This window comes from Neltuma alba, unplaced genomic scaffold (assembly GCF_004799145.2).
Source record: "Neltuma alba isolate B1F8T4 unplaced genomic scaffold, ASM479914v2 tig00006341_pilon, whole genome shotgun sequence".
NCBI classification, from domain to species: Eukaryota; Viridiplantae; Streptophyta; class Magnoliopsida; order Fabales; family Fabaceae; genus Neltuma; species Neltuma alba.
The window spans coordinates 63,782-79,525 of record NW_021634436.1 but is presented as its reverse complement, the minus strand read 5'-3'; the positions used below and the strand labels follow the sequence as shown (position 1 = coordinate 79,525).

At 38.6% G+C, this 15,744-nt stretch overlaps 1 protein-coding gene, 1 non-coding gene and 2 pseudogenes across 2 annotated transcripts; 2 read left to right on the top strand and 2 right to left on the bottom strand.

The window, feature by feature from the left end:
* Window positions 1-2,453: 2,453 nt before the first annotated feature.
* LOC114750183 (protein NRT1/ PTR FAMILY 5.2-like) lies at window positions 2,454-4,690 on the bottom strand. Its single transcript, XM_028938733.1, has 4 exons — window positions 4,524-4,690; window positions 4,225-4,442; window positions 3,539-4,107; window positions 2,454-3,460 (listed from the first exon to the last, which is right to left on the bottom strand). The coding sequence occupies exons 1-4, from the start codon at window positions 4,654-4,656 to the stop codon at window positions 2,599-2,601; spliced, it is 1,782 nt and encodes a 593-aa protein (XP_028794566.1). The 5' UTR covers window positions 4,657-4,690; the 3' UTR covers window positions 2,454-2,598.
* Window positions 4,691-5,713: 1,023 nt separating this feature from the next.
* On the bottom strand, window positions 5,714-8,041 carry LOC114750175 (protein NRT1/ PTR FAMILY 5.3-like; annotated as a pseudogene).
* A 1,859-nt stretch (window positions 8,042-9,900) lies between these two features.
* Window positions 9,901-9,985, top strand: TRNAM-CAU (transfer RNA methionine (anticodon CAU)). Its single transcript is given in 2 exon segments — window positions 9,901-9,938; window positions 9,950-9,985. It is a non-coding gene; the product is annotated as a tRNA-Met (tRNA).
* Window positions 9,986-11,623: 1,638 nt separating this feature from the next.
* LOC114750173 (MDIS1-interacting receptor like kinase 2-like) lies at window positions 11,624-15,697 on the top strand (annotated as a pseudogene).
* Window positions 15,698-15,744: the final 47 nt, after the last annotated feature.

The window sequence follows — 15,744 nt, the reverse complement described above, 5'->3', positions numbered from 1 at the left end:
TTTAAAAGCCACGCTATCTCGGCCCCATTTAGATGAGCTAATAAAAAAGGCACATCTGGCCATCTGCCGAAATACGCTTTGCACTTAATCTCGTTTCTTGTACTCATCATCACGTACTTCGTTTCTTAATATCTCTGACATTTGCCTCTTAAATGAACATTTCTATTAGAAGTTGGAGATGAGATTGACACGCAACTTGAGCGTCTTTGATGGCCATAGTTTTCGTTTGTAAAAAAATCAATTGTTCTTTATTTAATGAAAGTATCATCATTACTGTCGCCATGCCCTTGTTAGCAAAGTTGAATATGAAACTCGCTTTCGCCTTGGAACATTTGTTTTGCGTAAAAGGATTATTCGAGGGGAGGCCGGCTATGTTAGTCACATCATGAGTCAACAGTGACCAGAAATTCATACGTGAAACTTCACTTTACCTATGTACATTTTTATAATTTCATGCTCAACTTTACAGTCATTGACGGAATTTAATCTGCTTCGCTTAACACGGACGAAGCAAACTCCAGATGATTGAGGCAAGTGCTGGCTTATCGCAGGTTTGATGGTTGAACACTTCCCTTGCGACCCCCTTTTTGACTGGTTTTAGACTTAGAAACCACCAACAGTGAAAAAGAAGGTTGGGGAGGCTGAGTATGGCGAGAATGCATAATAATATAAATCCAAGCCTTGCGTGCCATTTGGAGATACCCCGATATGTACTAGCAACGCTTGATGAACTAAAACTGACTAAAAAATTGTCCAGTCTTGGTGGGGAGGGAGTAAGAAGGCTGATCTTGTGAGCCAGAAAAAGTAATTAAAAAAAAGGGGGGGCAACGATGTAATTTAAGCTATATATTATTTTGGCGTATGGTGGGCCGGCTAGCCCAAATACAATTACAGGCAAAACTCACCCAACATCTTTCCGATGTTAAGGGCAGATCCAAAACCTGAAGCCCACAATATTAACGGTTGCTGCCCTTTTATTCCATGCCCGCTTTCTGTGAACTTACGCAAAGCAAAGGCAAACGTACCCCATCAGAGTGAACAGAGGAGAAGTGTAAACAATGGTACATCATAAAAGATACATTATATATTTGTCATTCTAAAATTCGTTTAAAAGACTGTGGACACCTGTTATATACACACACATATAAATAGCTATATTTAAAAGGGACACAGGCGCACATATATGGTTTTTTTTTGTTAAAATATAAAGATCTTCTTACTGGAGGCAATCCTATTCGAGATAATGTCGGACAATAAATATGAGTACTTTTTTCAACCAAAATTTATCACATGTGTGAGAAACTAAGAGCTAATCCCGTTGTTATATATCACATGCATCAAATAAGTTCTCACAGCACATGCTTTGCCCAAAGAGGCCCCATATATTATTAATTGTTGATTTGGTGTTAGTGGTTACAGGTTAATCTCTGACATTTGGTGGGACATTGACGTTGACATCTCAGAATCATATAAAGTGATGAGGAAGGGATGTTAATGGGCCATTTCCTCAATTATTGAGGCGGCATTCATTAGAGGTGCGCCGTTGTAATATCATCGCGATTCACAAATTTTGAGTGGGAGAGGTCAACCCAAGAAGACATCGAAAGTAATCAATCTAGCCCTAGGCATCTTTAGATTTATATTATCATTTGTTATTATAAAAATCTCGTCTGGGGTCCCTGGAGAAGTCTCAGCATTATTTGCTTCAATTTCATATTTAATACGCATATTAGCTGGTCAAAAAATATATATTTTGACTGTATAGTATTGAGCTAATCTTATTAATATTATCCCCTTGCTATAATATATATAGCAGCTCTAGTTCGTTTGAAAAGCTATTATTTTATGCACCTTCACCGTTGACAGAAGAAAGTAAATATTTATATGAAACGTCCGTTGATCAAGATCCTTTATTATTTTTCTCCAATATTGCTGCCAATTCATTCATAATTGCATGTCGCTTTTAGTAGGATACGCATGAGATTACATTGTTTTTAATACTCCCCGGTTTACGAGTTACGTGCTGCAGAGCGGAACACACGCACACACATACGTATAAATCTTAAAATACCACCAATCCTTGCACATATATATAGCTGTCAACAGTGTTATATTGCCAACTTTTTAATTGTTTGGTCGAGATCAACTGCATGCATAGTCTCTCTCTCTCTCTCTCTCTCTATATATATATATAGATATTTGTGATTGTGGGGAAAAAAAAAAGCACGCATTCAGTGATTTCTAATTTTTGAAAAAATTGACTTTTTGTGAGAGAGAGTTGTTTTTAATTTTTTATGCATCATCGTATTACAACTCAAATTACAAATTTGCATCGAATAAGAAGTTGATTCATGAAAATAAAATATATTAAAAATGCCGAGAGCACGTTTTTTTTTTTTCTAGACAAACAACGTAACAGCTGTATTCGATGTAATCTGATTAGAGAAAATTACGTTTCATTTTCTTCTTGATAATTTTCTCACATTTAAATTGATAAAAATACAAAGCACAACGTAATTTGTTGTTTTACATGTATATCATGGAGGAAAAAAAGAGAAGTTGGATTTGCCCCAAGAACTGGTGGGCATGCAGGACGTGCTAGCTTTCCAAGGATGTCATGGACGAACATTCCGTTTCCGACCTCATTTTGGTTTGTGTCAAGTCAGTATTATACACAAAGAATGTGGAAACCAATAAAAGCCAAACAAGGTTCAGAAAGCTTAGTATGGCCAAGAACGCATAATAATAATCCAAATGGGACACATTCAGATTATCCAAAACCCAGCCCTTGTGTCCTTTTCTCTGGGTGATATCAGCCACAGTGGACAGAATAAAACTACTCAGAAAATGACCAATCGCCACACTGGACGTGAGATATGCTGTTCCTAGGCTCTTCATGCTTTCTGGTGCTTGATCATAGAAGAACTCCATCTTTCCTACTTCCACAAAGGCATCAGAAACCCCCATTAATGCAAACTGAGGCAACAATATGAAAACACTTAGAGGGATTTTGTCAGATTGGCCAAAAAGATGATTTTCTCTTGCAACGCTCAGTCTCTTTCTTTCTGCTAAACTTGCAGTGGCCATCACGATGATCTGCAACACAAGACCGATGCCCAGTCTTTGAAGTAATGTGATCCCTCTGGGGTTCTTTGTGGATCTTCTGATTGCTGGGACTATTGCTCGGTCGTAGATTATAATGGTTATCAGCGAGATGATATGTATAAATGCTGCAAGAGAAGCTGGAGGAATCTCGAAATGAGGGCCCATGCTTCTGTCTAGTTTGGTGCCTTGTCTGATAAAGAGTGTGTTCCCTTGAGATATTACAATGGTTGGTACGAGTGTTGCAGTCCAAATAGGTATCATTTTCATCATTTGCTTTGTTTCCTCAACTTGGGTCACCGGACAAAGCATCCATGGCGACGCTTGGCTTGTCTTTGTTGCAGCTTTGTCAAGGAATCTGCATGCAGCCATTTCAACGACGATCTTAAGTCATTAATACATAATAATTGAATTTGAAGCTATAGATATATTCTACCTTAATGAGGAGGTATTATCAATCCTGTGCCTCTTGTCACTTGAGTACTCTTCTATGCTTAGTTCATGTAACTCCCGCGGGTCATCTGGAACCCGTACCTTCCACTTTCTCAAAGCAGCTAGGAGCACCTGAAGTACTCTCTTTATAGGGCTATCCTTGGGCAATCTGTGCCTGTAAAATGGAGCACCTAACAGAAACAGCAATATAGCAAAAGCTAATCCAATAGTTGGAAGCCCAAAACCAAGGGACCAGCCCACGTTATCTTCCATGTAAATTAAGAAACTGCTTGCGAAGAGAGTGCTGAGAAAGACGGTGAACATCCACCAGTTAAAAAATGAAAGCTTCTGGGATTTCTCCTTCGGCTCAAAGTCGTCAAATTGGTCAGCTCCCAAGGTTGAGATGGTTGGCTTAGTTCCGCCTGTTCCTACTGCTATGATGTACAAGGCAGAAAAGAAAATACCCACTTGCAATGACGACGCTTTTTTACATTCTTCTTGTCTGACGCCTTCACCACATGTTGGTGGCCTTAGTGCTGGTAATGAAACCGATAGCGTCAACAAGCTCATTCCCTGAATCAGCAAGTGAGAAAAATAATGGTGCTCATCAAATATAATGGTTGCATTGTTATTACGAGCCCAATAGTGCATCATCAACAACGTTAAATTTGATAACAGCTTCTTAATTACCAACAGAAAAATGATTGCTGCAATCAGAAAGGTCAAATATCGACCGAGATGGGCATCGGCTATATAAGCCCCAACTAGTGGCGTCAACCACACTGAAGCAGTCCAGTTGTTAACATTGTTTGCAGATTCGACAGTACCCTCGTGGAGTTTGGTTGTCAAGTACTGAACTAGGTTTCCCGAAATTCCAAAGTAGGCCAACCTCTCAAACACTTCATACACTGAAAATTAAACCACGTACGTACAATACGCGTAGTGTTAGACAGGGAAGTCAATATAAACCTGCAGGCTGACATGCTCACCTATGATGAAAGAGCAAGCTTTCCATCTTCCAGTGTTTGACCTTAAAACTGGTCTGCCTTTCCGATCAACTGTTCCATCTTCAGTGTAGCCGTCTCTCACGCTTTCAAGACTCTTTTCTTCTGCCATAGCCATTATGCTGCTGGAGTATGGAGAGAGGAACGCCAACTTCAATTCATTTCGGGCTCCGTGAGAAAGGAAGCAGCTTTCTATTTATAAGCATAGATTAGATTTCAGATCATAGTTCGCACCCATGTTCTTATTCAGTTATATATGCAACTTGGTAGGTTGCTGACGTGGTCATCGTACGAAATTTGATATATTTAACATTTCAATTCGATTCCTTAATTAATTTGGTGATGTTTACATCCTTGTAGTGGATAATAATTAAAGGGAGGGTACATCTCACAAGAAGTCTAGTGAATGGCTTTGACTTGAATTATTTAGCCTCTTACCAGTCATCAGTGACGCCACCCCTTAATTATTGAACCATTCACCAGATGCCCCGCCGACTACATTACCAGTATAATATTTAAGCCAGGATTTTAAGTGGGTTTCCTGAACTATCCTGCAGGCTTTCAAAGAAATATCTACCATGTGCAATGAAACGGGAAAAAATATATATTAGTCTTTAATTTTCAAATAAAAAAATTGACTACTGTGAGATTGATACTAAGTGAATATAAATGAATGTAGATTAAATATATTATTGTATGGGAAGAATAATTAAGTCTTAATATCATCATTCACAAACAATGAGAGTAGTTTGCCAAAATTTTTTGAATTTTACAATGGTTTGACAGTCCTTTATTGGGAGATACGCAACAGAGTGCATTGTTATGAATTCTTCCATAAGTTTTGAAACCCCCCTACCCCTTTTTATTCCTACGAACTCTTTGTTCATGCGTTCTTGTGCTCTGTTGTTCTCTGCAGTTCGCAGCCAAAAATAAACAAGTATTTCACACCATAAAGAGGGCAACATGAATCATGATGCATGGATCACAGAAACTCTGAGCACCTTTTTTTCTTTCTTTCTTTTTTTTTCCTTTTTTAATGAATTCAGATCTAGTATGGATTTGAAGAATGACACGATAATTATTATATCTATAATATATTTGATAAAAGGGATACATACATATTGATTATTTTCAAAAGATAATCAATGACATGTGACAGCAAATGCTGGCTTAACTTAGGCCAGTGCACTGTCATGTCTGGGCTGTGTCACATGATCAACATTATACACGAACAATTTGGAGACAATAAAAAAGAAAATGAGGTTGAGAAGACACAGTACGGCCAAGAATGCATAATACTAATCCAAATGGGAAATATTTAAATTATCCAGAATCCAACCCTTGCCTTGACCATTTCTCCTTCTGACATCAGCAACAGTTGATAGAACAAAACTACTCAGAAAATAGCCAATCCCATTGCTGGTGGTGTAGTATGCAGTTCCAAGAGACTTCGGCGCCTGATCATTAAAGAACTCTATCTTTGCAACTTCCACAAATGCGTCTGCAATCCCCACCAAAGCAAACTGAGGAAGCAAGATGAATATAGTAAGTGGGATCTTGTCCTTCTCGTCCGAGACCTGGTTTTCTCTTGCAACAGTCAGTCTCTTTCTTTCTGCTAAACACGCTGTGACCATAATGACGACGTGTAATACGAGGCCAATTCCTAACTTGCGCAACAAAGTGATCCCTCTGCAGGGGTTGTCAGTGTAACGCCGAACAACGGGGACGAAAACGATGTCGTAGAGTGCAATGGTGAGCATCATTAAGATGGTGACAAAAGCAATAAGAGATGCCGGAGGAATCTGGAAATGAGAACCTATGCTCCTGTCTAGCGTGGAGCCTTGTCTGATGAAGAGTGTATTGGACTGAGCTGCTACGATGCTCGGAACGAATGTCGCGATCAGAACAGGAACCATCTTCACCATTTGTTTCGTTTCCTCAATTTGTGTCACTGGACAAAGCATCCATGACGATGTCTCACCCGTCTTCGTCGCTGCTCTGTCCAAGAATCTGCACTTCACATCGATTAGAGCAAGCAGAGGAGGAAGAAACTAGGAAAACTAACATCAGTTTGGTTTTGACATGTTAACCTTAAGGAAGAGGTGTGATCAATCTTTGGTCTCTGGTTGCGGGCATAATCTTCTGCGGTTAGCTCATGCAATTCTTGCGGGTCACGTGGGACCCGGACAGCCCGCTTCCTCACAGCAGCCAGAAGCGCACCTGCAACATTCTGGTTATGGGGCTGCCCATGGGTTTTTTGTGCCTGTCCAAGAATAGGAATATTGGAAAGGCGAGCCCAATTGTGGGAAGGCCATAGCCGAGGGCAAAGCCTACGTTATCTTGGACGTGGATGAGGAAAGTGCTGGAGAAAAGAACGCCAAAGAAGAGACAAAACATCCCCCAGTTAAAGAAGGAAAGTTTTTGGGCTTTTCCATTGGGCTCGAAGTCGTCGAACTGGTCTGCTCCCATGGTTGAGATGTTGGGCTTGGTTCCACCCGCCCCAATTGCGATGGCGTACAAAGCGAAGAAGAACATTCCAACTTGGTGCCATGTTGCTTTTTGGCAATCTTGCGTTCCTTCACTCCACGGCAGGGGCCTCATTACGCTCAGTGAAACTGTCAGCGTCAACATGCAAAGTCCCTGTTATTTTAAAACAAGGAGCACGTTAACAAGAGAGATCATAATGAAGATGCAGGAATTAATATTTAATAATAACTCTTGCCTTAATTATAAGACCTCATTTGTAAACTACAAACTACAAAAGAGGTCCGGATCATAAGAAGTATATCAGTGTGTATATATGTCACCCAGACCAATAAATAAATGAGACAGGCAATGAGAAAAGTCCAGTATCGGCCGAGATAGGCGTCGGCGATGTAGGCGCCGGCGAGTGGGGTGATCCAAACAGTGCCGGACCAGTTGGTGACATTGGCTGCAGATTTGACAATTCCTCGGTGCAGCTTCTTTGTTAGATACAGCACTAGGTTCCCCGCTATTCGATAGTGTGCCGATCTCTCAAACACCTCGTACCCTGTGTCATAATACTCCTCTGGTCCTTAATATAGGACCTAATTGTTGAGTTGGTTTTGGTCCTAAATATAAGACCCATTTCTTATATTTATCAATTTTCTCTAAATTACCTTTATGGATACTCCTTCAACTATAATCAAGTAGAAGAGGAAGAGGGGTATTAAAAAAGATGATTATGGTATTTTAGGAAAAATATGTCACATTTCTTATAAGTAACTAACTTACCTAACTTCCTTAATCTAATCAAATTAATTAAATGGGTCTTATATTAAGGACAAGAGGAGTAATTAATATAATTAACCCAACATCACCATGAATTCCTAAGAAAAAATGAGAAAACACGTACCCAGTATAAAGTAACAAGCCCTCGATCTTCCAGTCTTGCGTCTTAAAACGGGTCTTCCTCTTAGATCCACCGTACCGTCTTCTGTGTGATCCTCTCTCTCATTTGCACCCCATTTTCCTTCTGCCATTACTATACGTGCGGACGGCTATGGCATCTGGCTACCACCTCCTTCTATTGTGTGTTTATATGTATAAGCGTAGCTTTCTCTGTCACAGTCAAAATTAGTTATTTTGTTTTATTTTATTCAATTTAATCAGATGCTTCATTACAATAAACACCACTTGAGTGAAGTATATTAATTTCTTTTGGACAATGCCCAGTCGTTAATAGAAAAATATATTAGAGGAAAAGATGCATGTCTTGCAAGAGACCAAGAGAAAAAGGCTTTTCACTAAAAGTCTAAAACTATGTTCAATTTCTTTTATATATAACCCGGGTCTGAACTCTTCATACCAGTTACCGCTGCCCATATCTCATTCTCATTCTCTGGGTTAAGCAAACCTCAGGTGACTTATATACATACATACATATACATACATATATATATATACTACTTCCGATCCTAATTATAAGAGCCAATTGACTAATTTGAGGAGATTAAGGAAGTAAGTTGAGTTAGTTATTTATCTTAAATAGGTGTTGTCTTTCCTAAAATATCCTTGCTAATCAAATGTATTAATTAGAACTATCATTGTTAGAAGGGTTACTTTGAAGAAAAAAAAAGTATAAATATGAAAGACAAAGTAGATTGGGGTCTTATATTTAGGACCAAAATAAAAGTCAAACGAGGTCTTATATTAAGGACCAGAGGTAGTATATCTTGCCAACGACTAGTGTGTGTGTATAGTATTTAATTAATGTAGACCTCAATATCAATGGTAGCTCCGAAACAAAAGCTGCGTGTATTTTAATTCTCCCATTTTCTGTAACCCCAACTATCTATTAAAAAAGCCTGCTGCCTTGTGCTTGGCATGCTCACCCATCACCCTTGTCATCGACCAACAACACATAATAATCAATTAAACGGATTTTCCCTTTTAATGAATCCAGATCAGCTGGTACGAATTATTATAATGATACGATGATTATTGTATGTAAAATAATAATTTATCCATAATTTCGTGCAATCATTTGAAGCATTATAACGAGCAATTAACCTGTTCAATAAAACTTGATAAAATCTCCGTCCGTGGTCGTAATTTTTCAAGACGATCCCCACTGGACAGCTGATGGCCGTACCTTAAAAGGTTGTAAGTACTGGGAAATCTAGCATCAACTTAGTTTTCATTTGTTAACCTTGCGTAGTCTTGGGCTCTTGTGGGTTACGCAGGATAGGCCCTGACCTAAAGCCCTTGCATTTTGGGCTTTTTGTGCCAGCAAGAAAGCAGCAGATCGGAAAAAATAGCCTAATAATGCTAAGGCCATGGATAAGGGCCCAGATCTTCTTTCACGTTTATTCGCTCTCTTCTCCTAGATATCTGTTAATTAGGCTGCTGTATCCACAGTTAGAATTAGTTGATTTTAGTAAAAGAGACTAATCTATTATGACATGATGAATCAATATTTAAATTTTTGTTAAAAGAAGTGCCCAACAGTATATCGACTGTGAATGCTTCTAATAGAATTATAACTGTGCCTAACCAAAAAAACAAAGGTGCTGCATTTATTATATTTTTCTTAAAATTATTTAATATTTGAAATATTAAAGATCTCACCTCTTCTTTCTTTGCTGCGAAACCTCTTACAAATGATACGCTAACATTGAAAATAAATTTATTAGAATTCTGCATCCACCTGTCTGTTGCATCTTTTCTTTATATATTTAACATGAAACTTAGTTTTGAGGAAAAAAATCTCACTACCACACAAACAATAAAATTTACCTCAAATGTAAAGTTGAGGCTCTCCCCATGAACACAGGTTTGTTTTTTCGGTGTTTAGTTAAACAAGTAGATATTTAAATAAAGCGAGCGCAACACACGTCAAGGGGTGGTGGCGCAGTTGGCTAGCGCGTAGGTCTCATAGCTTCTGAGTTATCCTGAGGTCGAGAGTTCGAGCCTCTCTCACCCCAGACCTTTTCATTTTTTTGGACAATTTTTGGCTCGACTTTCATAGATCGTTTTCGTTTTTGCCGAGTATTACTGCTTTGTTAACAATATATGGAGAAAGCTGGAGAGGAAGACAGAAGGAAAACGCTAAATCTACTTAGCTGGAAAAAAAAAATTCCACAGACTTGAAACTAAACTTCCCAAAACCTACGTTAATGCGTTATTTTCATTGAAAAAAATGATCAAAATGACGTGAACCTCACTCACGCCTTATGCCATTCAAATTGGTCAAAACTAGTAATAACGTTAAAGGGATACGTTAGGCTGAAATTCAAAACATTAGAAATTAAAAAAGTTGGAAACATCACAAAATCATTTTCTCATATTTGCGCTGACTTTTTGACCAAGACTTACCTCATATTCAAACGAATGGATCTCACTCTTCGTTCTCTCTCACGGCAACGACAATTGAAAATTTATTATGACTCATAATAACATAACAAAGAAAACACACACTACCTCTTGTGTTTAATACTACCTCCCGCTCTTAATAGAAAACTTTATTTGATTTTTATTTTGGTCATAAATAAAAGATCCCAATCTATTTTGTTTTTAATATTTATACATTTATTCCCAAGATAGTTCTTCTAATAATAGTAGTTCTAGCTAACACACTTAATTAGTAAGGATATTTTAGTAAAAACAATACATATTTATTACAAATGACTAGCTTAACTTATTTTCTTAATCTCCTCAAATCAGTCAACTAGCTCTTATAATTAAGACCGGAGGTAGTATAAGATCTTGTTTGATTTTTATTTTGATTCTAAATATAAGACCTCAATCCATTTTGTCTCTCATATTTATGTATTTTTTCTCAAGATAATTCTTCTAATAATGATAGTTCTAACTAATATATTTAATTAATAAGGATATTTTAGGAAAGATAACACATATTTACTACAAATAACTAACTTAATTTATTTTTTTAATCTATTCAAATTAGTCAAGTAGATCTTATATTTAAGATCGAAAATAGTACTACATAAGGTTAAGAGTTTAGAATTCAGACATCAACCACAAATAAGGGGAAATCATAATTAAATATTCATAACTTATATTAATAATAATTAAGGACCATAAAAGTTAGTTTCTTTTCCGGTATCATAAAGTCACGCTCGTATTCTATGAAGTTATGGCTCAGTTTTTTAAACATTACAAGAGCGTTATCATTTAGGGGGGGAAAATCAATAATAACTTATTTCTATGATCATTGAAGATAACTTTAATTTTTAAAATCTTCAACTATCACTTATATTCTAAAGAGAATTATAAAATAGGTAATGGTCCTCAATGCGAACGTCGTGCTGTACTACCAACCCCCACGTAAGATGGCTATGTTCATCGTCACAGGCAGAACCTTCCAGAGTCAACTTTAAATTTGGTCAAAAAAAGTTTTAAAAAAAATATATGCAGACCGAGTAAACTGAGAAAATATACAAGGTCAAATAGCTTTTTTTTTTTTTTTTTAAAAAAAGGTCTGGAACCGTTATACAAAATGAATTTAGCCAGGATTTGTCAAAGAACTTTGATTAATCTCATTGCATACCTCACAAGGTGGACCATGCATGGTCCATGTAGCTTTCTACGTCTCGTGTTCAGCTAGAAGCCTTGATAGGAAATGGGGTTCGACTAAAAATAGTCACAAAGAAAAGAGAAAAAAACTTCTTTAAGACGGCTGAGTAGGGCTGGAAAAGCAGAGCATGTAACCCATTCACTGGGGCGAAGCATGACAAGCTCTCACAAGGCTTCAGCTCTATTCTTTCACTTACTCTTGGTATGTTTTCTTCCATCGAAGATAACCGCATCACTGAGAACAGAAGCAGAAGCTTTGATTAAATGGAAAAACAGTCTGTCTCCTTCTACTCTCAACTCATGGTCCCTCAGCAATACGAACAATCTCTGCAATTGGGGTGCCATAGTCTGTGACAGCACTAATACAACAGTCTCAGAGATAAACCTCTACGGAGCCAATCTTACTGGCTCACTTACGGGTTTGGACTTCACTTCTCTCCCCAGTCTCACTCGCCTGAACCTCAGTCACAATGGTTTCAATGGGTCAATTCCATCTGCTCTTGTTAACCTCTCCAAGCTCATTTTCCTGGACTTGGGTCACAACTTCTTCAATGGAACTCTGCCTGCTGAGCTAGATCAGCTGAAAGAGCTTCAGTATATGAGTTTATACAACAACAACCTTAATGGGACCATTCCCTATCAGGTCACGAAGCTCCAAAAGGTATGGCACCTAGACTTTGGATCAAACTACTTTGTTAATCCTCCTGACTGGTCAATATATTCAGGCATGTCGTCCTTAACCCACCTCAGTTTAGCTCTCAATAGATTCACTTCTGAATTTCCAAGCTTCATTCTAGAGTGTCGAAATTTGACATTTCTAGACATGTCCTACAATCCGATGAGTCTAATACCAGAGTCATTGTATACCCATCTGCAAAAGCTTGAATACCTCGATATGAGCAAATGTGAGCTAGAAGGACACTTGTCAACAAACTTGTCCAAGCTTTCCAATCTCAAAGAAATTCATCTGGGTGCTAACAAGTTGACAGGTTCCATTTTCGCAGAAATAGGATTAATCTCTGGACTACAAGTTCTTGAATTGAATGAGAATTTACTCGAGGGGGAAATTCCTTCCTCTCTAGGCCAGCTTAGTGACTTGCGCCGTCTTGATCTCAGCCAAAATTCCTTAAATTCTACCATTCCTTCTGAGCTTGGCCTTTGTACCAACCTAACCTTCCTGGCTTTAGCAGTGAATTCTTTGGTTGGTTCCTTGCCAATGTCGTTGTCCAACCTGACAAAAATTAAAGAATTGGGCTTATCAGATAATCTCTTCACAGGTCAAATCCCTGATTCGTTGATCTCTAAATGGACAGAATTATCTTCTTTGCAGCTACAAAACAATAAATTTAGGGGAGAAATTCCTGCATCGATTGGCCTGTTGACGAAAATTGACATTCTTTTTCTATACAACAATACATTCTCTGGCCCCATTCCTCCCGAGATTGGGAACTTGCAAGCAATGAGCCATTTAGACGTCTCTTCAAACAAATTTTCTGGTCCAATTCCTTCAACCATATGGAGACTTGAAAACATTACAATCATAACTCTTGCCTCGAATAACCTCTCAGGAACCATTCCCATGGAAATTGCAAACCTCACTTCATTGATAAGTTTTGATGTCAACAGTAATTTTCTCCATGATGTGTTGCCCAACACTATTTCCCAGTTAACCAAGTTACAAAATCTTTCTGTATTCACCAACAATTTTTCGGGCGACATTCCCAGAGATTTTGGGAAGTACAGCCCTGATTTGAGATATGTCTATCTTTCAAATAATAGCTTCTCCGGGGAACTGCCGCCTGATCTGTGCAGCGGTTTTGCACTAGTGGACTTAAGGGTGAATAACAATAGTTTTTCAGGACCATTGCCCAAGTGCTTGAGGAATAGTTCAGCATTAACAGTGGTGAAGCTTGAGAGAAATCAATTCACAGAAAACATCACAGAAGCATTTGGGATTTACCTAAGTCTTACATCCATCACACTCAGCGGCAACCAGTTTGTTGGTGAACTATCCCCAAAATGGAGCGAATGCAAGAGCATAACCAAGATAGAAATGGATAACAACAAGCTCTCTGGGAAAATTCCATCTGAATTGAGTTTGTTAAGCCAATTACAATATCTAAGCCTGCACTCTAATCAATTTACTGGTAGCATTCCACCAGAAATGGGAAATCTAAGGCAACTTTACTTGTTCAACTTGAGCGGCAATCATTTGACGGGAGAAATCCCCCAGACTCTTGGCAGATTGGACCGCCTTAATCATCTTGATTTATCAAAGAACAAGTTTACTGGAAGCATACCGAAAGAGCTCAGTAACTGCGGCCGTTTAATTAGCTTGAATTTGAGCCATAACAATTTAACAAGGGAGATACCATTTGAACTTGGTAATCTGTTACCGCTCCAATACCTTCTGGACCTCAGTAGCAACTTTCTTTCAGGGCCAATTCCTCAGAACCTAGAAAAGCTCATTCATTTGCAGATCCTTAATGTCTCACGCAACCATCTTTGACAATCCCACCATCGTTTTCAAATATGCTCAGTCTTCAATCCATCGATTTTTCTTACAACAACTTGATGGGTCTTATACCCAGGGGAGGTATTTTCCAAATAGCACCTACTGAAGCTTATGTTGGAAATTCTGGTTTGTGCGGCAAGGCAAAAGGATTAATTGCCTGTTCCACAGAATCTTCCCTAGGCAACTCTGGAGGGGTCAACAAAAAGGTACTTCTTGGTGTCATTATACCAGTTTGTGCGCTACTAATTTTTGGGGTGATTGTTGTTAGAATCCGAGCGTTCCACCAACGGGCCAAACTTCCCAACGAAGAGTCCGATTATGCTCAGAAGACTAAAAAACCTGTAAGCATGATTTGGGGAAGAAAGGGAGAATTCACATTTGCTGAAATTGTTAAAGCAACCGATGACTTCGACGACAAATACTGCATTGGAAAAGGAGGTTTCGGAAATGTTTATAGAGCAGAATTACCTACAGGTATAGTTGTTGCTGTCAAAAGACTCAATATGTCAAACTCCAGTGACATTCCAGCTGAGAATCTTCGTAGTGTCGAGAATGAGATAAAAGCTCTTACCGAAGCAAAACACCGCAATATCATAAAGCTTGATGGGTTTTGTCACACTGAAGAACACGCATACTTGGTTTACGAGTATGCGGAAAGAGGCAGTCTAGGAAAAGTGTTGTACGACGAGGAAATGAAGACGATATTAAGCTGGCCTCAGAGAGTGAAGATTGTGCAAGGGATAACGCAAGCTATAGCGTACCTACACAATGATTGCATCCCACAAGTTGTACATCGAGATGTGACGTTGAATAACATATTGCTGGACTCAGAATATGAACCCCGCCTCGCAGATTTTGGCATAGCGAAGCTTCTTACGCCAAATTCAACAACATGGTCCTCAATTGCTGGATCCTATGGCTACATGGCTCCAGGTATTGACTCTAACCAGTTGCTTTTTTTTTTTTTGGATAAGGAATTCATCAATGTTTTATTAAAAATTGATTTTGCAGAGCTAGCACAAACAACGCAGGTGACAGAGAAGTGTGACGTTTATAGTTTTGGAGTGGTGGTATTAGAGATATTACTGGGAAAGCACCCCGGCGATTTCTTGGCCACATTGCCATCAATGGAGAATCCACAAGTGTTGGTGAAGGATGTAATAGACCAAAGATTCCCACCTCCTCCAGCTCGATTGGGTGAAGCGATAGCCTTTATAATGACCATAGCCTTGGCATGCACGCGAACGCACCCTGAGTCTAGACCCACCATGCATTTTGTGGCCCAACAATTATCGGCTATTGAGCAGACTTCTCTTGTGGAACCCTTCAGCACAATATCCCTAAATAAGCTAACAAGGTTTCATATGTAGAATGATGATGTCTTTTGACACAACCTGTCTTGTTCCTTAGCTTCTGTGCGCCCAAGCGTATGCGTGTGAAACTCACTAGCTAATTGTTTTGTGGTGTGCCGTAGTTGGCACAATAGGCATTTAGGTAACGTGTTTATATCATCTGAAATGACACGTTATTCTGCTCAAAGACATTATGGTCTCTTGAATTGCTCAATATAACTATTTTCTTCCTTCAAGCTTGCATACCATGCAACATACTATTTTTTTAGAAAAAAAATTG